At 39.8% G+C, this 21918-nt stretch overlaps 1 protein-coding gene across 3 annotated transcripts in view; it reads left to right on the top strand.

Moving 5' to 3' along the window:
* LOC137642638 (organic cation transporter protein-like) overlaps window positions 1-21918 on the top strand; it is a 396509-nt gene that overhangs the window by 140413 nt on the left and 234178 nt on the right. For all 3 annotated transcript variants that reach the window (XM_068375388.1, XM_068375389.1, XM_068375390.1), the window contains exon 5: window positions 15833-15987. In XM_068375388.1, the coding sequence (XP_068231489.1) occupies window positions 15833-15987 (155 nt within the window). The remainder of the gene's footprint in view (window positions 1-15832; window positions 15988-21918) is intronic.

Here is a 21918-nt window from a genome sequence, read left to right as displayed (position 1 = left end):
TATTCTCTCCTTAATGAAAAGCTTAAATTTAGGTGAAGAGTATTTTTATGTCATGACATATAAAACACCTTTGTTCCAGCTGGAAAGAGGTGCTGTTAAATAGAGCAATAGTGTTCACAGTGTCTTACTCAAGTGTCTCATTCAACTTTAGTATAAACAATTACGTAGAAAAAATCATAGCCACTGTGAGTAGGGAGGCTGGTGGTAACTTAAAAGAATTTCTGGTAAATTTTGAAGTGATTTCTTTTCAGTTTTAAGAATCAAGTTTATTTCAACAAAACTTCCAGGAGTTCATATGCTAAAGGCCACATTGTCTTGTAGGAAGGACGGCGGTACTCATTCAGAATGAACTAAGTTAAACATATGTCATCTAATAGATTTTGAATTTTTGAAGAAGGCTTACCTTTGAATTAAATTTGGTAGCAACCAAATAATGGTCTAATAAACTCCCATCCATTTATTGTCTAAATGAGGTTAACTGCTGATAGTTATAACATAAACCTATTCCTATATCTCTAAAATTGGATTTTCGTGTAAATTGAAATTGCAAATTGAAATACTACCTAAATTGTTCACTTCCTTGATTGATCTTGGTGAGTTACAACTTCAACTGAAAATCAACTACTATACCTTAAAGTCTCCCCTGCAGTTGCTGCATAGCCAAAGGTGCAATGCATATCAAAATTAAACTTGACTTCTCTCACATAATGATTACCAAATACAGAAACACAGTGGCATTGCTGCTTTTAAAACTTATCCAAGGATACATTTTTGGTAAAGTTCAAAGTTACTTCTGTGATATTATTTTTCATTTTCAAACCTGGTAGATAAGTTTCATCCAACTGTTCATGATTACCGCCCAATTTCTATAACTCCCATATTATCCAAAGTTTTTGAACGTCTTCTGGTAAAACGTCTTAATAAGTTTGCTAAAGGTAATCATCTATACCCTAGCTTACAATTTGGTTTTCTTAAAGGCTTTGGAGCATGTGATGCCCTTACAATCTCCAATGCTGTACAGAAATCCCTTGATTGTGGTCAGGAATTTTGTACGATTGGCCTTGATTTTAATGCTGCCCTTTGACCGTGTTAATCATGAGGCCCTTATTTTCAAACTCAAACAGTTGGGAGTGGGAGGTTCGTTTCTTAGCATCATTATTGAATTTTTAAGTAATAGGTCGCAAAGAGTTGTTTTTGATGGGCACCATAGTGAGTATAGAGATGTGATATCTGGTGTTCCTCAGGGTAGTGTTCTTGGCCCATTAACTTTTCATACTATATACACATGACATATGGTTTGGTCTAGAAAACAAGCTTGTTTCCTATGCAGATGATGCTACTCTCTTTGCTCCCTTAATATAGATCTAGCTAAAATTAGTGCATGGTGCAAATTATAATATATAAAGTTGAATCCTAACAAAACTTAAAGTATGATTGTAAGTACAGGTCAAAGACCGTGGCCCCTCAACATCGGGATCTCAGCATTGATAATGTTTCTTTAACTTTGTATGACTTAAAATTTTAGGTGTGATTCTCGACAGTAAATTTTCTTTTGAGAAACACATTAGTTCTGTCTTCTTCAATTGCACAAAAGATTGGCTTATTGAGAAAGTCCTTCAAGATTTTTGATGATCAATCTATTCTGAAGAAGTGTTTTAATTCTTTCATTTTACCTTGTTTCGAGTATTGTTCTCCTGTGTGGTCTTCAGCTGCTGATTCTCATCATAACTTGTTGGACTGGAACTTACGGTCTATTAAATTTCTTATTCCTGATCTAGATATTCATCTCTGGCGTCGTTGTTCAATTAGTTCATTATGCATGTTGCATAAGATTTTTTTTATAATTCTGACCATTCTCTACATTCAGATCTTCCTGGACAGTTCCATCCTTTTCGTAATACTAGGTATGCAGTTAATTCTGATAGTCGGTCCTTCTCCATCATTAGGCTCAGTACTACCCAGTACTCTATTATTATTATTATTATTATTATTATTATTATTATTACTATTATTATTATTATTATTATTATTATTACCACTAGCCAAGCCACAACCGTAGTTGGAAAAGCAAGATGCTATAAGCCCAAGGACTCCAACAGGGAAAAATAGCCTAGTGAAGAAAGGAAATAAGGAAATAAATAAATGATAGAACAAATTAAGGGATTTTGACAAAGGAAAAATCTATTTCTGGGAAGAGACCTGTGACACCAGGTGAAAAAGTCCTTCTTTACACTTTTCTGATATAAATCTTCCAAATATACCAGAGAAAGATAAAAGCATGGAATGCAGAGGTTACTACCCTCGCGCGAGCACCTTGTGGGTGTCGTGTATACAACAGGGGTGTGTGAAAACCACTATTCACAGGCTGTCTTCCATTTAGATAATTCCTTCATCAAAGGGAAGGGCCGTAACAGGCCCTAGAGAACACAGTTGGACCACACCATCGACACCCAACATGCGCGCCCTCTAGGTCATCCTTCTGCAAGAACATATGGCTTGGTAAGGAAAAAGGGTGGGTCCGTACAAACGGGCGTCACAGGTCTCTTCCCAGAAATAGATTTTTCCTTCGTCAAAATCCCTTTTCTGGGGCGACCTGTGACAGCCGGTGAAAATGTACCAGAGAATGCATTCCAAGCCCAATACAATAATAACATAATGAGGAGAATACAAACACCATGTAAGACAATAATATAATATAATACTGTAAGTAAACATAAAAATTACAAACTAGCCAAAGGACATAGGGAACGTAAGGCTAAATAAATATGAAGACAAGGAATCATCTGAGTGTCCAGACGCAAAAGGCATCAAATCTTACATGTCTAAGCGTATCTAAACATTAAAGGAATGGTAAATACAATAACAGTTAAATCATAGGAATTAAACGTGGTAAATAACTTAGGGCTAACGAACCACCCAGGAGAGTGGCGGGTAGGAGGGAGGAGAGAAGAGGTGGAAGAAAGGAATAAGCAGAGATTAATGGGGAGAGATAAGACTCCCCGCTGCAACCGTTGGGTATTTAAGGGCCTGTAAGTTCTTTAGATAGTGGCGTTTGAAAACCATAGGAGATTTCCAACCCGTATATTTTTTAAGGTCATCGAAGTCCAAGTTCTGGAAGTAATAGATGGAGGTAGCTACTGACCGTATATCATGAGCATGGGGAAATGATTCCGGGTTAGCATGTTTAATGAAGTAGAGGATTTGTTGTCTGATACCTTGAATGGAAATAGTACCCCCTTGTTCCCTGATAAACAAGGAGCCAGACGAGCGGGTGGCAGTTCTAGCTAAAAAGGCCCTGAGAGTAGTGACTGGACACAGAGACGGATCCTGGGGAAGAGAAATAATCTTCCAAGGGGACCACCTATTTTGCAGGTCCTCATTTTTAGCTAGGAAAGCTCTGTCTGGAGAAAGGGAGGAAATCTATGTTTTCCGGGTTACGTGAGAGACCTGCTAGTTCTGAGATTCTAGCACCTGAGGCCATAGTCGTTAGAAATAAAGTCTTCCTAAGAAGAGTGATATAAGAGCAGGACTCATTGTCCGTGTCTGACGCCAGTTTGAAGACATCATTCAGAGACCAAGAGACCTTTTGTGGCCGAGCCGAAGGTCGAAGCCACGCACACGCTTTTGGAATAGATGAGAAATAGGAATCTGCCAGGTTAATGTTAAACCCAACAAGGAAGATCTTCTTCAAAGCTTACTTGATGGTGGTTATAGTGCTAGCTGCTAGGCCTTTGTCAAATAGGAACCTAAAGAAAGAGATGGCTAAATTCGGAGACATACGAGTATGGTCTGAATTATTTAGGAAATCTGCTAGTTTCTTAACGGCCGAATCATATTGACGAATTGTTGAGTCCCTTTTGTCTGATTCGATGAAGAGAACGTTTTCCGGGTCAATGTTTGCGTCTCTACGAGCTGCCACTTTATCCGTAATAGGTAAAGTAATAACGGGAGCAGTTGTAAATGTGGTGTAGGCTCCTTTGTGTGGGGTGAGCTTGGAATTAGTGCACCCCCAGTCCGACATCGTCCTGGCCCAGAGAGCTTGGGCTTGTTCTTTAGGAAATATTACCGTTTCCTTCGGTACCTTGTCTAACCTAACCAAGGCATGTTCTTTCAAACGGACGAAGCCGTTGAATGGGAATTCTAGTCCCGGAGGGTAAAATTCTAGGTCCTCTAGACGGCGGGTGCCCATGCCCTCCAGAGTTATGGCACCATCTATATACGGAGCATGTAAGGCAAACCTCCATGGGTTGTTTTTATCGAAGGGGGGTAACTTCGATGCGTCTGGGGCTGAAGGAGGAGGCATCTAAGTTCCTGAACGGATCAGATTCGCCACCATATCTTTAAGCTCCGTCATAGCTCCTTGGTTTGCCCTAGAATGTTGTTGTATCTGCTCTTTAACAATATCCCTGATCAGGTCGGCGGATAAGGAGGGATCCTGAGCACGATCCGCTGACGAAGCCCTGGACTTAGCGGACTTCGTCTTTTTAGTAGTCACGGTTTTAGGTAAAATAATATGAACATCAGGATCCTTTGAGGGTCCAGGGACCGGTGACACAGATAATGGCAAAGCTGAAGGCTTACAGATACGTAGTGGCTTCACCTTGGGTCGTACAGGAACGGAGGGATCCCGAGGAGAAGCCGTAGGCTTATCAAAGCCGTGAAAGGAAGAAGTAGAGGAAGGAGTGAGAGATGAAAGGGGGTCCACCAACTCATCAGCACCTACCTGCTCATCCATGGGTTTGACGTCCAAATCTAGAAAGGACGCGTCCTCCGTCAATAAAGCTTCTTCTTCCGTTGGAATGGTTGCTCTAACCGCCTCAATTAACGGGGTCGCTGTCTCCGGTGGAACTGCCGCAGTAGTAGAGCCCGGGAATAGGCGAGAGGCCATGTCTCCATCGAGGAGATAGGGTGCGCCAGACGGAGCATTCCTCCCAAAGCCTGACACCCACGGACGGAGAGCAGCTCTTGCCTCCCGGAGAGATTCATCATCAGCCTGAAAGAGGTGAGGGAATTAATGATGAAGCAATAAGTGATGTATATATATATATAAAGAACCAATTAATTCATCGCAAAGGATACTAAAAGGAACAGACTAGAACTAACTTACATCACCGTTCAGGAGTAGGGATGACAGCTCATAGCAGAGCGTGCATGACTCCGGGAACCATACCATGTAGGGGGCTTGTCCCGGTTCCCGAGAGAAGGATATGGCGCAATGTGCATGAGACCGGCATAGATCATGGCCCAGGGGATCATTAAAAGCAGCGGGGCAGCCCTTGGCAGCGCAGCGGACCTTCTGTAAAAGAAAGAAGACATAAGTCTGGATGTTCCTTGAGACTCTGGTCAGTGAACAGATGAATCAATAGAAATAGCATTAATTATGTGTGCTAATATGGCTCTATAATTGTTAGTTAGAGCTACAAATTAATATACTAAAATCCAGTAACCACGTAACATATAACTATAAACTTCGTCGGTAAAATAATGTTAACCCCGGTTCTGAACGTCTGAGTGATCTCTGGTGACAAAGGTCCGTAATAGTGAAATCGTGAACACCAGCGGTAAGATAATGTTAACCTCAATGCTGAACGTCTGTGTGATCTCCGGTGAAGCCGGAGATTCGGTGAAAAAGGACCGTAATAATGAAATTGTGATTAATCATGTAAAAGGTTCGTGTGCATAAGGCCGAAGCCGGAGTCTGAGTGCCGGGTTTCACCGTTGCACTCCAAATATCTGACTAGTTCCCAACCCAGTGAGTATCCATTATAGCGGAGTATAACTCAAGGCGGTGAACGTTCCGAAGAGAACGGAACTACGGGTGGCGGCATAAAGCGATCCCAAAATAATGACTCATACACTAACGGAACCTATTAATAAAGCTAGCTATATTAACAGTAACCACATCAATAAAACGTAGATATCATAAAACGTAATATCATAAACCCGGAGAAGAAGAGGCGGCGGGGGTAACTCGTGAGCGTATAAAACGGAAAACGGGAAACCCGCCTCTCCTAACTCGAGATTAAGAAAGAAAACGAGAGAAAGGGTAACTCGTATCTGTAGTAACAGAAATCGAGAACTCCATGCTCACGCCCTCATGGTTACATTATAAAGAACCAAAAGCCCACAATAATATGAGATAAGAATAATGATAAAATTGTAATAACTAAGAACGAAGAATAACGACAGCGTAACAAATAAATAAAAAGATATAGTCTAAAACCACCACCTTCCCGAGGCGTGTACTTAAACTATAACAAAGGCAAGAACGTTATTCTTCGTTCGTTCAAATTGGACTTGCTAGCAAAAAAATACCATAGTAAAAACAATAATAAAATAATGATAATAATAATGGTCATAGAACGTAAGTGATATAACCTAGATGACAGAGTACCAGATGGGCAATATTAACTTGAAATACTAGCGAAGCGAACGAAGCCAACATGGCTGCCGACACCGAGGAAGGCCAAGTCACTCCCAAAATTAAAATCCACATTACTGGAAAAAGAACAAATGCCCGGTACTGAAAAAAGCTGTCAAAACAAACTATGGTACTTAATATTGGTAAAGGTGAAGTAGCAGCGTCAGTCATGAAGAATTAACGACCAACACGGGAAAAACACCGAAAGCACAAATAATATGACTATGCGGGCAAGTCCAAAACAGAAGGATGACCTAGAGGGCGCGCGTGTTGGGTGTCGGTGGCGTGGTCCAACTGTGTTCTCTAGGGCCTGTTACGGCCCTTCCCTTTGATGAAGGAATTATCTAAATGGAAGACAGTCTGTGAATAGTGGTTTTCACACGCCCCTGTTGTATACACGACACCCACAAGGTGCTCGCGCAAGGGTAGTAACCTCTGCATTCCATGCTTTTATCTTTCTCTGGTATATTTGGAAGATTTATATCAGAAAAGTGTAAAGAAGGACTTTTTCACCAGCCGTCACAGGTCGCCCAAGAAAACAATAAATAATTCTACAAACAGTAACAACATCAAAACAGATATATCTTATAAGAACTATAACAACATAAAAACATTTGCTGCAACTTTGAACTTTTGAAGTTCTGCTGATTCAACTACCCGATTAGGAAGATCATTCGACAACTTCTAGAATACTGTGCAGTATTGAGCCTCATTATGGCAAAGCCCTTGCTATTAGAATTAGTTGCCTGCCTAGTATTACGAACAAAATGGAATTGTCCAGGAAAATCTGAATGTAAAGGATGGTCAGAATTATGAACAATCTTATGCAACATGCATAATGAACTAATTGAACGACAGTGCCAAAGATTAATATCTAGATCAGGAATAAGAAATTTAATAGACAGTAAGTTTCTGTCCAACAAATTAAGATGAGAATCAGCAGATGAAGACCAGACAGGAGAACAATACTCGAAACAAGGTAGAATGAAAGAATTAAAACACTTCTTCTAAATAGATTGATCACTGAAAATTTTGAAATACTTTCTCAATAAGCCAATTTTTTGTGCAATTGAAGAAGACACAGACTTAATCTGTTTCTCAAAAGTAAATTTTTTACTCTCGAGAATCACACCTAAAATTTTAAAAGAATAATACAAAGTTAAAGAAACATTATCAATACTGAGATCTGGATGTTGAGGAGCCACTGTCTTTGACCAACTTACAATCATACTTTGAGTTTTGTTAGGATTCAACTCTATACCCCATAATTTGCACCATGCACTAATTTTAGCTAGATCTCTATTAAGGGATTCAGCCACTCCATATCTACATTTAAGTGATGGAATTGATGCAAAGAGAGTAGCATCATCTGCATATGCAACAAGCTTGTTTTCTTGGCCAAACCACATATCATGTGTCTACTGTATGAAAAGTAATGGGCCAAAAACACTACCCTGTGGAACACCAGATATCACATTCCTATACTCACTATGGTGCCCATCAACAACAACTCTTTGCAATCTATTACTTAAAAAATCAATAATAATATTAAGAAACAAACCACCCACTCCCAACTGTTTGAGTTTGAAAACAAGGGCCTCATGATTAACATGGTCAAAGGCAGCACTAAAATCAAGGCCAATCGTACGAACTTCCTGACCACAACCAAGGGATTTCTGTACAGCATTAGACATTGTAAGAAGGGCATCACATGCTCCAAGGCCTTTACGAAAACCAAATAGCAAACTAGGGTATAGATGATTACCTTCAGCAAACATATTAAGACGTTTTACCAGAAGACGGTCAAAAACTTTGGATAATATGGGAGTTATGGAAATTGGGCGGTAATCAGTTGGACTTGAGCTACCACAAACACATTTACATACATAGAGGAATAACATTACCAATTCTCCAACAAGTGCTAAAAGCTCCTCTTCTTGCTAACTTGCGCAAAATAACAGATAACTTTGGAGCTAAGAAATCTGCAGTCTTTATAAAAAACAAAGTAAAAATACCATTTGGGTCTACACCTTCATAAGCATCAAGGTCCATCAACAGAGCTTTAATTTCACGATATCGAAAAGCTAAACTAGTTAGTTTAGCCTTAGGAAAACCTGAATGAGGAAGTTCAAGTTTTTCATTACTCTGTTTACTGTCAAAAACATCAGCCAAAAGGTTTGCCTTTTCCTTTGGACAGTGAGTGACTGAGCCATCTGGTTTAAGTAAATGAGGAACAGTTGCATCTACACCAAAGAGTGCAGATTTAAGGGTAGACCACCTTTTATGTTCCTGGGTTGTACTAGAAAGGGTTCCTTTCACGGTTAAATTGTATTCCTTCTCAGTTGAAGCATAAATTCTCTGAGCAAAAGCTTTAAGCTGAGTATAGTTATTCCAGGTCAAATCTGATCTGTTACCCTTCCAAAAATAATAGGCCTCCTGCTTCTCCAAATAAGTACGTCTACAATCATCATTGAACCACGGTTTGTCCTTCACTCGGTACCTTAGCACATGAGAAGGGATACGCCTATCGATTATATTTACTAGATTTTCATTCAAAGGGACAACAGGATCAAAACTACTATTTGATTGTGACCAATTTAAGCACATAAGATCATGCAAAATCCCATTCCAGTTTGCTTGAGATTTTATTCCAGTTGTGACCAAGTTGTGGAATGATCTTCCTAATTGGGTAGTTGAATCAGTAGATTAATATTTTTAAAAGATTTTATTTTAATTTTCATTACTGCTTATATCGTTTATTTATTTCCCTATTTCCTTTCCTCACTGGGCTATTTTTCCCTGTTGGAGCCCTTGAGCTTATAGCATCTTGCTTTTCCAACTATGGTTGTAGCCTATCTAGCAATAATAATGATAATAATCTACAACGTTAATTGGAAAAGTATTCAATATACCTAAACTAACTGTTAATACCTGTAAATTAAGTAGTTATTAGAGAAAAGTGAATTAATAAATGGAAAATAATACAATACATACAGTACAATACTGTACACATACAAAATATACAATAATATATATATTGTACTATTATAGTTACCCCTACTATAGACTACAGCTACACTTTCAATGTGTAAACCCAGTTTCTTCAACTTTTTTATGGGTGAGTATTTTATTCTCGGCCTGGCTGGCAAATCTCTCTTCTTAACATGAAACATTTTTCACAAAGTGAGTCATAAAAATATTCACATCGAGTAACGCTGCGTAAAAATTTCGTAAGCAGATTCTTTCGTGAAGAGAGGTATGACTGTATTGTCATTAGAGAACCAACATAGGTAGACACTGTTTTGCAACTGTAGTCGGTCTCATACCAAATGCAGTGTGGTACTCTCATAAAAGATGTCCGGTTAACACATCCAAGAGTAGTTGTATGTACCAAGAGGGACATTACGTACCAAGGACATCAGTATGGGCACAGATCAGCTTTTCTTACTAAGAGCTAAGACCAACCCGAATATGGTGGACACGTTGTACATTCTTTCTCATCTCACTGTGCGATCGGTCAATTCACATTGTTCTTTATGGGTTTTCTGGATACAGAACTTCTGGCATCTGCTTAATTCCTGTAACTCAGTTTCACAATATGTAAGAAGAGAAAACTTGTTTGTGTTTTGGGATCTTAACTTCATAAGCACCGAGGTTTTTCTTTTCCATGCAAACAAGTTGCCTCGAGCTTGTTCTCAGTGATTGGCATTTCCCATTAGGAAACATGCAATCAGGAACCTTATCATGCAGTAACCTTAAAGATGCTTTACAGCAACTGGAAACATTAAAGATGGTTTACTGTGATCAGCACCCTTGCAATTGCTTATAACAATTGGAAACCTTTCAATCATTTGTCTCGGATTGGAAACCATATGATCATTTACCGCGACGAGAAACTTTACTATTGTTTACCGTGAGTACGAACGTTACAATCCCTTCCCGCAATTGGGATGATCACTGTCGGTTCTAGGGATCAGGAATCATTCTTTGGTAACCGCATGATCTGGAACAAAAATAGTAGCTTGAGCTTGTGACTCAGATTATAGACACCTCTCAAGTCACCTAGGAACGACTTCATATGTTCTTGTTGCTTCCTAGCACTTGTACTGCCGAAGAGAAGGAACAAAGAATCACCAAAGCACAGGACTACTGATAGGGCGCAGTTGCTCGCAAGACCTCTACAGATTCCTCTGCAAGGTTTTGGTGGGGGAGCAACACTGTACCAAACCATAACTCGAAAAGGATTTTAGGTATGAGATTTAGAAGCTCATGTTCCTCCACTACTGGTATTCAGTCTTATACAAGACCGAGCATTACTGATGGTTTGGACATTGGCAGCTGCCCTTGTTCGTGCTTGAACAGTGCTTGAAGCAGTGTCCAGCGTAACCCCCCCCCCCCCCCAGCTTGGCCCAGAATACTGTGGGTGTTGTTAACAATGGGTTCTTACTTTCAGTAGTCCAGTCACCTCTGATATGAGGACTACTGGGAAAGGGAAGAAACAAATGCGTTCCCTCCACCTCCCAAGGCCATTTCAATACAGTACCCTACCACAGAAGAAGAGTGTCTTGCTGCAGCCTACCTCCTGAGGGGAAAAGGGAATACTTCTCCTATGCCCAATCAGTAGCCTTCAATTTACGCAGGTATGATAATGTTGAATGCTCGAGTGCTTGGACAAGGATTGAAACTGGTAGACGAGAATGACCATGAATGGGAGGTAAATCAGTTGTTGTTTGTGGATGATACTGTACTGGTTGCAGACGCGGAAGAGAAGCTTGGCCGATTAGTGACAGAATTTGGAAGGGTGTATGAGAGAAGGAAGTTGAGAGTTAATGTGGGTAAGAGTAAGGTTAGAGATGTACGAGAAGGGAGGGTGGTGCGAAGTTGAATGTCATGTTGAATGGAGAGTTACTTAAGGAGGTGGATCAGTTCAAGTACTTGGGGTGTGTTGTTGCAGCAAATGGTGGAGTGGAAGCAGATGTATGTCAGAGAGTGAATGAAGGATGCAAAGTGTTGGGGGCAGTTAAGGAAGTAGTAAAATATACAGGGTTGGGAATGAATATAAAGAGAGTTCTGTATGAGAAAGTGATTGTACCAACTGCGATATATGGATCGGAGTTGTGTGGAATGAAAGTGACGGGAGACAGAAATTGAATGTGTTTGAGATGAAATGTCCAAGGAGTATGGCTGATGTATCTCGAGTAGATAGGGTTAGGAACGAAGTAGTGAGGGTGAGAACGGATGTAAGAAATGAGTTAGCAGCTTGAGTGGATATGAATGTGGTGAGGTGGTTTGGCCATGTTGAGAGAATGGAAAATAGCTGTCTGCTAAAGAAGGTGATGAATGCAAGAGTTGATGGGAGAAGTACAAGAGGAAGGCCAAGGTTTGGGTGGATGGATGGAGTGAAGAAAGCTCTGGGTGATAGGAGGATAGATGTGAGAGAGGCAAGAGAGCGTGCTAGAAATAGAAATGAATGGCGAGCAATTGTAACGCAGTTCCGGTAGGCTCTGCTGCTTCCTCCGGTGCCTTGGAAGACCGAGGAGGCAGCAGCTGTAGGGAATTCAGCGTTATGAAGCTTCATCTGTGGTGGATAACGGGGGAGGGTGGGCTATGGCACCCCTAGTAGTACCAGCCGAACTCGTTCGAGTCCCTTGTCAGGCTGGGAGGAACGTAGAGAGGAGAGGTCCCCTTTTCAGTTTCATTTGTTTGATGTCGGCTACCCCCAAAATTGGGGAAGTGCCTTGGTATATGTATGTATGTATGATAATGGTGCCACCCGTTCCAATGGGAACAGTTACCAGTGGCGAGCACTAAGTGCCCACACCCTTTTCGAGGCTGGATCTCTTGAGTCTTTCCAAGAAAGATGAGAGAACTTCAGATACACACTAATGTAGAAAAGATTTCTGATGAGGTTAAACCCTCATCTTCATGTGTGCATCCAATGTTTGGATAAAGAACACTCATGTGATATTGATCTTCATGAGCAAGCACATGTGCACCGCAGAGCTCATGTACGCTCCTGAAAAAAGAGTTAACTCTTAATATGGACACTGGCTCTAGAAGTGGACTCTCGTCTGTGCACGTGGGCTCCCCAAAGTCCACATGTGCTTGTGAAGAAGAGCTAATTCTTAAGGTAAACCCTCAGCCCCATACGCGAGCCCCAGAGCACGCCCACTTTTTTAAGATACAGTAGATCCATAGTGCGAGCATGGTTAAGCAATCACATGCAGTAAGACATCCATGTTCACCTCAAATTACACCCAGTCTTCCAAAGGAGAGCTCACCTATTGAGTGGTTTTCCCGTTTCTTCCCGCAGCCCCCCGCCCCCCACCACATCAGAGTAGGTACAATACTCTCATATGGGTGTAATACGCATTTTTGCATGCCTCCCACGCTCTACCCATTCTTTTAAATAATAATTCTCTCATGGGGGAATCCTTATTCTTGACTCGTGGTTGCCTCAAAGTCCTGTCATTCTTTGAAAAACATTTGAACATGCTACGAAGCACTTCTCATTCTGTGAAAGATGGACTCTCCACAGAAAGCTTTTCGTCCTTAACAAGATAAACTCGCCTCGAAGCACTTTTCATTCTCCAGAAAGTGAACTTGTCTCAAAGTGCTTTCCATTCTTCAGAAGATGTATTTGTCACAAAGCATTTTTTTTTTATAGGAGGAATTTGCCGCGAAGCACCTTTCATTTTTCGGAAGATGAACTTGATACCATGGGCTTTTCAATCTTCCAGAGATGAAATTGCTACAAAATGCTTTTCATTCTTCAAAAGATGAACTTGCTAAATTGCTTTTCATTCCTTGGAAGATGAATTAGCCACAGAGCATTTTCATTCTTCTAAAGATGAACTTGCCACAAAGCATTTTTCATTTTAGGAAGATGGTCTTGCCAATAAGTGCTTTACATTCTTTAGAATATTGATCTTTCCACAAAGCACTTTATTCATTCTTAGGAAGATGAAGTTGCCTAAGAAGTTGACACTTGCTCTTGCCCACATTCATGAGTCCTCGCATGTGCCCAAGAACGTATCCATTTGAGGTCTAGGATGCAATTACCTTCACCTCTTTGTTACTATCCAGCAAATGAACACACTTAGGGACAAGTGTGCTTATTTTTTCACCATTGCCCTCTGGGCCACAGTAGTGAACTTAGAATTTTGCGTTTAAGTGGAAGGAATACTCTCCTGGGTGTTCATACTCTCCTATATTCTCACAAGCTTCCGTTCGTGTGCACTCTGCTAATATTCAGCACTCAACTTGAAATGCAAGCAAACTTGGACATTCACAATCACAGAGAGGTATATGATCCTGTTTGTGCACTATGGTTCACAAAAGCAGAAGGAAATTCTCTTGGCCAAGTGTGAAAGCAGACTCCAGTCCATATGCAGTTACTTTGACTCTCGCCCTCACTTGAAAATTGACAAGAGGCTGATTGTGCTTATCTACCTAGCCATAAGTTCTGACCTGTTTGAAAGAACCCAGTACTCGTGATCAGGCTCGACCTTGATTAAGGAATTCCTCGACCTTTGAAAGGCAACCATGGACATGACAGCCCACAGGTCCTTAGAAAGTGAATGCTCAAATTATTTATTGGTACAGGTCTTTGACCAGTTGCCCAAGGCTTGCACTGGATCAAAGGTCACCTCCAAGGCTATTAAGAGAAGAGCATCTTGGCCATGACCACCTCCTCATTGGAATACAGGTCAGATTTTATTAGAACCAGAAAGGAAAAGAGTCATACCTCTATGACCTGGGAATCATTCCTACTCCCTGCACCAGTTTCTGAAGACTAGTTGAGACATAGGTCCTACTACCAAGAACTTAGGACATGCTCCAGGGGAAGCAGAAAACCCCTTGCCATTGCCAGACAAATTATGGCTTAGGGAAAGCTTCCAGGGTCCTGGTCAATACGAGCAAGTCCTTCATTTACCGCTTATTTGGGTCCCCACAGCACTAGTTTCTGGGGGAAGTAATCATCTCAGAATCAACTTTTTTAATCCTTCCTAGCTCCCTCACCGGACAAATAGTAGTACATCTAAGATAGAGGTGGGGCTGCAAGTCTTGGCTGAAACTAAGAAAGTCTAGCCTTTCTTCCTCTTCCTTTCCCTTTCTTGGGGTGCAGAAGTTCCACTGTTATGTCTCAGGAATAGATGTTGTTGCTGATCAGCTTCTATATGGGGTAACTTTTCTATTGTAGTTAAAGTAGAAGTGTTCATTCCCCCATCCTTCTAATGATTGGAAGGATGGATAATGATGTAGATCCAGCAGTTTACTATTGCCTCACATTACAGACACTGTATCCTACAAAGATACTTGTTCTTCCTTGACTTCCTGTCAGTTAACAGTACCCAACCCCTCACAAGTAGTGCCACAGGAAGTAGATGGCAAATTATCACTCTGCTCCCAGATCTGTGGGCTTAGATATCCCAGGATTTTAGCCAGCCTGTTTGGTAATAGGGACTTCCTCCCTCCTAAGGATAAGTCTCCTATTAAAAGACAAAAGTTTGTACTGTATTTGTGTAGGAACAAATCGTAAGTTTTAAAATAAATCTGTATTCTTAACTATGCAATTTAAATCTTAACAGTCAAATTTCCGCTACACTGAAACCATACAACAGTCAAATTCTAGCTACCCTGAAACTATACAGTAGTCAAATTCTAGCTACACTGAAACCATACAACAGTCAAATTCTAGCTACACAAACTATACAACAGTCAAATTCTAACTACATTGAAACTATACAACAGTCAAATTCTAACTACATTGAAACTATACAACAGTCAAATTCTAGCTACCCTGAAACTATACAGTAGTCAAATTCTAGCTACACTGAAACCATACAACAGTCAAATTCTAGCTACACTGAAACTATACAACAGTCAAATTCTAGCTACCCTGAAACTATACAGTAGTCAAATTGTAGCTACACTGAAACCATACAACAGTCAAATTGTAGCTACACTGAAACTATACAACAGTCAAATTCTAGCTACACTGAAACTATACAACAGTCAAATTCTAGCTACATTGAAACTATACAACAGTCAAATTCTACCTACAATAAAACCAAACTCTTATTAAAGAACTCAAGTTTGACCATACAACAGTCAAATTCTAGCTACACTGAAACCAAACTCTTATTAAAGAACTCAAGTTTGTATAGTTAGGAAAAATAAAATTAGAAATTTGTTGGTTTTTTTTTCGAGAGTTCTCATCGTAATTGGTAATACAGTATTCATATAGATTTGTTCATTATTATTTTCTTCCAAGATTTCTATGTTTCATTACATACTTTTCACAAAACAAAAGACTCTTAAGCATACATATTAAAGTAATTCCCCTAGAAATAGCACCATCAAAAATAAGAAAAATATCTTTTTTCTTTAGCAAAACATATTTTCCAGGTTGGGCCGTATGCTGACTTTTACCATTGGAGTTGTAGGAATGGCTTCTTTTGGAGTAACAACTGCACTTGTTTCTTCACTGCCTGGTCTTAATTTTACTAGATTCATGAGTGCAGTCATGGCTACAGCTGTGTTTCAAACATCGTTCATCTTAGGTGAGTTATTTTGAATAAATTCTTAATTGTTCCTGCTCTAACAAACCTTACGCTATTTATAGGGGGTTATCCTTTTGGCGAAGCTGAAATAGCCAAGAGACTTTATAGCAATGTGGAACTACTCTACCGCTAATTAGCGGTAGTGGGTGGTACCTGGCCACCCCTCTCACACATATGCCTGTATATTTTTATCACTTTTCTTTTGGCTGGGAGAGCCAAAACTCCCAACTGCTTTTTACTGGCCTTTGACTTCTGGCTTTTTTCTTCTTAATTGTGTTTCTATATACGTATATTTAAACATTATTATAGTGTTTTTGTATACAGTATATATATAAATGGTTTTTCTTTTCATTACAGAGTAATGTTGCTGTTTTTTTATTGACACCGTGTGCGGCCTTTCTCGAGGGCGGAGAAACCTTCTCATTAGTCTCTTCCCCATTGACATCTGACAACTGTAGGGTGATGGCCTCCCCTCTCCGAGGCAAGCGGCCTGGCCTCCGCCTCAGAGCAGTCTTCTTTTCTCCTCCGTTCAGATGTTGACATTGCTTGCGCCTTGAGAGTTCAACGTAAGGAAGACCTCTTGCAGCCTACCCAGAATTGGACTTTGGTTTTGCTCCTCTTCACTGATAGCGCTTTGGTTACTGTTTACTGGTCACCAGTTCACCGATTTTCCAGATCTCTGATTCACCAGCTTTCTGTTCACCAGCTTGCCAATCACTGTTTCAACAGCTAGACGATCTCCAACTTCTTACCAATTGTGCCGTTCGCCGATTGACATTCGACAACTCATCATTCATCATCTCGCCATGCGCCAGCTCACCGTTCGTCGTCTCGTCACGCGACAGCTCACAATTCCCTTGCTTGCCGTTCGCTGTTTGCCGGCTCGTAATCATCACTAAGCCTGCTCAGGAAACCACTCCCAGCATATACAGCAGGGATTCCCAACCTTTTTAGACCCAAGGCAATTAGAATCTTGTGGTATCTTTATTAGAAATATCACATTATATAGTCTTTACTCTTTCTTTTTAAGGTGGAATATATCGGAGAAAAGGCATAAGAATTGAGAATGTTTATTTTTTGTTATTCATATAAAAAATGAACATATACATAGATCTCCATTACTGATTTCTTTGAAATAGATAAAAATAAAACAAATTTAAATATATTCCTAAAGCTATAGAAGTAATGAAATAAGTGCAGTTATACAAATGTTAAAAGCAATAAATTAGTAAACTGAACAACAACAACAATAGGAGAACACCATAATGTTATTTAACTATTAATTTGAGAGTTGCAGTTGATGTTTAGAACACAAAGTTTTGATATCAGGCCTAATAGTTGATAATGCAACATGCATATCTCAAGACTCAGGAGTCTATTTCTTGGTTTGGATTTTATTGTTGCCATTGTTGAAAAGGCTTGCTTGCACAAATACGAGGCCGAAAAAGGCAAAATTAGATTTGTTGCTCTTTTTCTGTTAAGTTAGGATACGCCTCTGCTAATCTCAACCAAAAAAAACTGCCATTGATGCCTCACTCTTGTTAGATTTAACTTTCAATGTGGAATCAGTGTAAAGATCAGTGAATTCATCTCGCTCACTTGCTGTGAAACCTAGTTTTTTCTGCACTGTCTGTTAACTCAAATGGTGATACAATCTAATCAAGATGCTTGGTAGAAAGACATGGAAAATACATATCTTCTGCATCTTGCAGTCTAGGTAGGTGGTCCAGAAGGAGGTTTTTCAGCTCTCCTAAGTTATTGCCATCTGTCAAATGAAGAAGAGAGGGAAAGTTTGACAAATCTCTTTTCTGAATAGCAGACTTCCAAGAACTTAGTTTTCTCCTGAAACCTTTCATTTTGTTACTTTAGAAAACTATTGTCTCATGGTGCCCTTGCATTGAAAGATTTAATTCATCAAGCTTAATGAAAATGTCTGCATGATATGAAAGTTTCAAACACCAAGCATCATTTTGTAGCTACATATGAAATTTGTCTTTTTTTTCCTCCTTAAAAAACTTATATAAAATGTGCCTTCTTTTTCATCCTTAAAAATGGCTTCTAGTTCTTCTTTGAGTTGAAAAACTCTGTTCAGCACACATCCTTGAGATAACCACCTGAAATCTGTAAGCAGTAATAATGTGAAGTAAGCTGCAACCATGTCCCGACATTGTTTTTTTGTTTTTCAAAAAGCCTACACTTTAGAGGCCATGACTTAATGAAATTTACCTGTTTAACAACCTGATTCAAAACTTCGGCTTGCTCTTTGCCACAAGTTTTTGCAACTAGTGCCTCTCTATGTAAAGAAAACAGTGAGTTATTGTCATGGATAGATTTTCCTTTAATGCTCTGGTGGTAAAACCTTTATACTTCCCTGTCATTGATGGGGCAACGTCGGTACATATGAAAGGCCATGATCACTGAGATAAGAGGATACAGAAATAAAAATATGACCGGTTGTTGTAGTTTCCTGTTCTTTACAGAACAAAAACTGCTCAATTACATCTGGAGCACCAATAAATCTGCAAAACGCAAGGAGTTGACATTTGACTGTAGTGTCAGTACTCTCATCTATTTGCAAAGCAAATCTAGGATTACATTAGAGTTTCTCTACGACTTGTTTGTTTATATTGGTCGACATCTCAAATATCTTACGGCTGATGGTATTGTTGGAGAAAGGAACTTTTGAAATCTGCTCTCTAACTTCTTGACCAAAAACTATTTTGGCTAATATACTGCAGGCAGTGCCAATTATGTTCTCTCCCATGGTATTTTGCTTCATTTTTTGGGCTATCAGTTTGACAATCTTAAAAGAAGCTTCAAGAGCAGTGTCAGCTATAGTAACCTCTTTAACCATTTTATGAGCTTCTTTATTCTGCTCCTCTAACAGATGTGAATAAGATGAACCTTTCTCTGATACTCCAAGATGCTTAGTAGTGAGGTGCCGCTTCAACTTGCACGGCACTATGGCCATATTGCTGAATATTTCACCTCAAACTACACACATAGGTCAGGGGTTCTCCTTGTCATTATTCAGGAAAAGCCATACAATAAGCAACAGTCCAAGTATGTCCCTTTCTTTGAGAAAGATACCTTCCTTTTCTTTGCCTTTTTTTAATTAGGCATGACAGAAGAAACTTCAGCGTTCAGATCAATACCATCACTATCATGGACTTTACATTTCTTTACAATAAACTTATGCATAATGGCCTCAAATCAAGTCAGTTCTAGAACATACAAAGGACAAAATAACTAGAATAATAACAAAGCTATAACAGAAGCACCATCACCTCCACCGGCAAAAACAACAACACTAATAATAATAATAATAATAATAATTAATAATAATAATAATAATAATAATAATAATAATAATAATGACATGGCAGCAAAAATTTAAATAGCCAGAGTACATAAAGTTTCATGAATATAAGTATATTTAGATATGTATTTTTGGACTCGAGCCATGTCGTCCTGATGGAAGTTCCTCTTGGCAGCTTTCTATGTGGGATATTTCCTGTGAGTAATATACCCGAAAATTTTACCTGTAGAGGTAAGATATCGTGTATGAAGATATCGTGTATGAAACAGGGACATGTTTAAAACAACCACGGCTATCCTTCCCCGAAAAGAGTTAACCTTGTCTCGAAGGGTATGGGATAGGATTGGTTACGTGGGAGAGTTGTTACAACTCCAATCCCAGTTTGTTATTGTAAACATGTTCGCTGGTTCTCCATTTCCTTCCTGCAGTGCCATCTTGCTTGCCTTACTTGGGGAATTTTCTGCTTGTTTTACAAGATTTTGTGTGATTTTGGAATTAAGGATGCTTCTGATTCTTCTACATAGGTTAAGTTGAGTACCTTATCCTTTTTTGGTGGAGAATTTCACATCTGCCGAAGCCGGAACTCATATTTTCAAATTCCTCTGTGTTTTATATGAATTTCTTAGCTAACCTTGTTGAAGTGTGTTGCATACAGTGAACCCTCGTTTATCGCGGTAGATAGGTTCCAGACGCGGGCGCGATAGGTGAAAATCCGCGAAGTAGTGACATCATATTTACCTATTTATTTAACATGTATATTCGGACTTTTAAAACCTTCCCTTGTACGTAGTACTGTTAACAAACCACCCTTTAATGTACAGAACACTTAATGCATGTACTACAGCACCCTAAACTAAAACAGGCACAAATATAAAGGCGATTTTATATCATGCGTTTCCTAAACACCTAAAAAGCACGATAAAAAATGGCAACCAATGTTTTGTTTACGTTCATCTCTGATCATAATGAAGAAACAAACTCATTTAGTGTACAGTACACATATATGTATAGGTTAGTTTTTGCATCGATTATATTGATTATACAGTACTGTATGTTGATTTGTTTATTACCAATGTTTTAGTTTACGTATTTTTCTTAGGACTTCCAAATGAAATGTTTTTCTTTATGACGCCGCCTGAAACGACGGCGTGTACGCTCAGTAAACAACCACGCTCAGAACAAACAAGGCATTTAACACGCATGATGATAGTGATAAATAATGATACAGTACATACAGTATTTACAGTAAAAGCATTTACAAAATATGTTACCTTACAAATATAAATTATACAGTATTGTACGTAGCAAAGCAGGAAAACAATTTACGAGAGAGAGAGAGAGGAGAGAGAGAGAGAGGAGAGAGGAGAGAGAGAGAGAGAGAGAGAGAGAGAGAGAGAGAGAGAGAGAGAGAGAGAGATAGAGAGAGAGAGAGAGAGAGAGAGAGAGAGAGAGAGAGAGAGAGAGAGAGAGAGAGAGAGAGAGAGAGAGAGAGAGAGAGAGAGAGAGAGAGAGAGAGAGAGAGAGAGAGAGAGAGAGAGGAGAGAGAGAGAGAGAGAGAGAGAGAGAGAGAGAGAGAGAGAGAGAGAGAGAGAGAGGAGAGAGAGAGAAGAGAGGAGAGGAGAGAGAGAGAGAGAGAGAGATTGATTGATTGTTTTACGTACGTAAATGTAAATTTTAAACAAAAAAAATATGATAGGTTACAACATGTAGACTTTTAAAACCTTCCCTTTAACTTAATGCATACAGTACGTACAGTACTAAACTATAAAACAGGCACAAATACAGTTTTAGAATGTACAGTAAGAATATTAAAGTAAAAAATAAAGATTGTTACTGTACTCACCACGAAAGAAGTTGAAGAAAAACTTGAATGGTGATGGCGATGAATTTGCTGCACAGTAGAAATGATGATGATGAAGCTGATGATGTGTTCTACTGTGCAGCCAATGATAGTATTTTACGTCTCTTCAGACGGAGGTGTCTTTTCCTGGGACACCTCTTCAACTTCTTCCTGGGAAACTTCAATTTCTTCCGAAGGCGTACTAGCAGGAGGAACTGGCTCTTTTTGCGAGGCTGGAAGAACATTGTGATCGGAAGTTGTTGCCGCTGCTTCTTTTTTTTCGATCCAAGAGCATTTTGTAGGGAGTCATTATGTCATCAACCTTGTTGCAGAATTGCATCGAGCGAACCATATCCTCGTCCCACTCTTGCAACATTTCTTTCAACTCCTTCGCATGGTTGCAGGCCTTGGCAAGCCGTTCTAATGTTAAGCCCGTTTCTTCGACATTTTCTTGGGTCTCTTCCTGGGTATCACTCTCTTCCTCACTTGCCGATTTCGTCAGGTCTTCGAGGTCTGCGTCAGTTAGGGGCTGGGAATGGCAGTCCAACAACTCGTCGACGTCTTCAGTCGTCATGTCGCCAAACCCGTCACCTCCAATTATGGCAGCCAACTGCACAGATTTCCGTATTGCAGAGTGTTGGATTTCCGACGGAGTAAATCCCTTGTCGTCGTAAACAATATCGGGCCACAACTTCTTCCAGCTCGCATTCACGGTTGCAGGTTTCATCTCTTGAAGTGCCTTCTGAATATTCTGCAGGCACGTGGCTATGGT

Source organism: Palaemon carinicauda, chromosome 6, assembly GCF_036898095.1.
Source record: "Palaemon carinicauda isolate YSFRI2023 chromosome 6, ASM3689809v2, whole genome shotgun sequence".
NCBI lineage: Eukaryota > Metazoa > Arthropoda > Malacostraca > Decapoda > Palaemonidae > Palaemon > Palaemon carinicauda.
The sequence above is the reverse complement of the archived record's forward strand: the minus strand, read 5'-3'. Positions and strand labels throughout refer to the sequence as shown.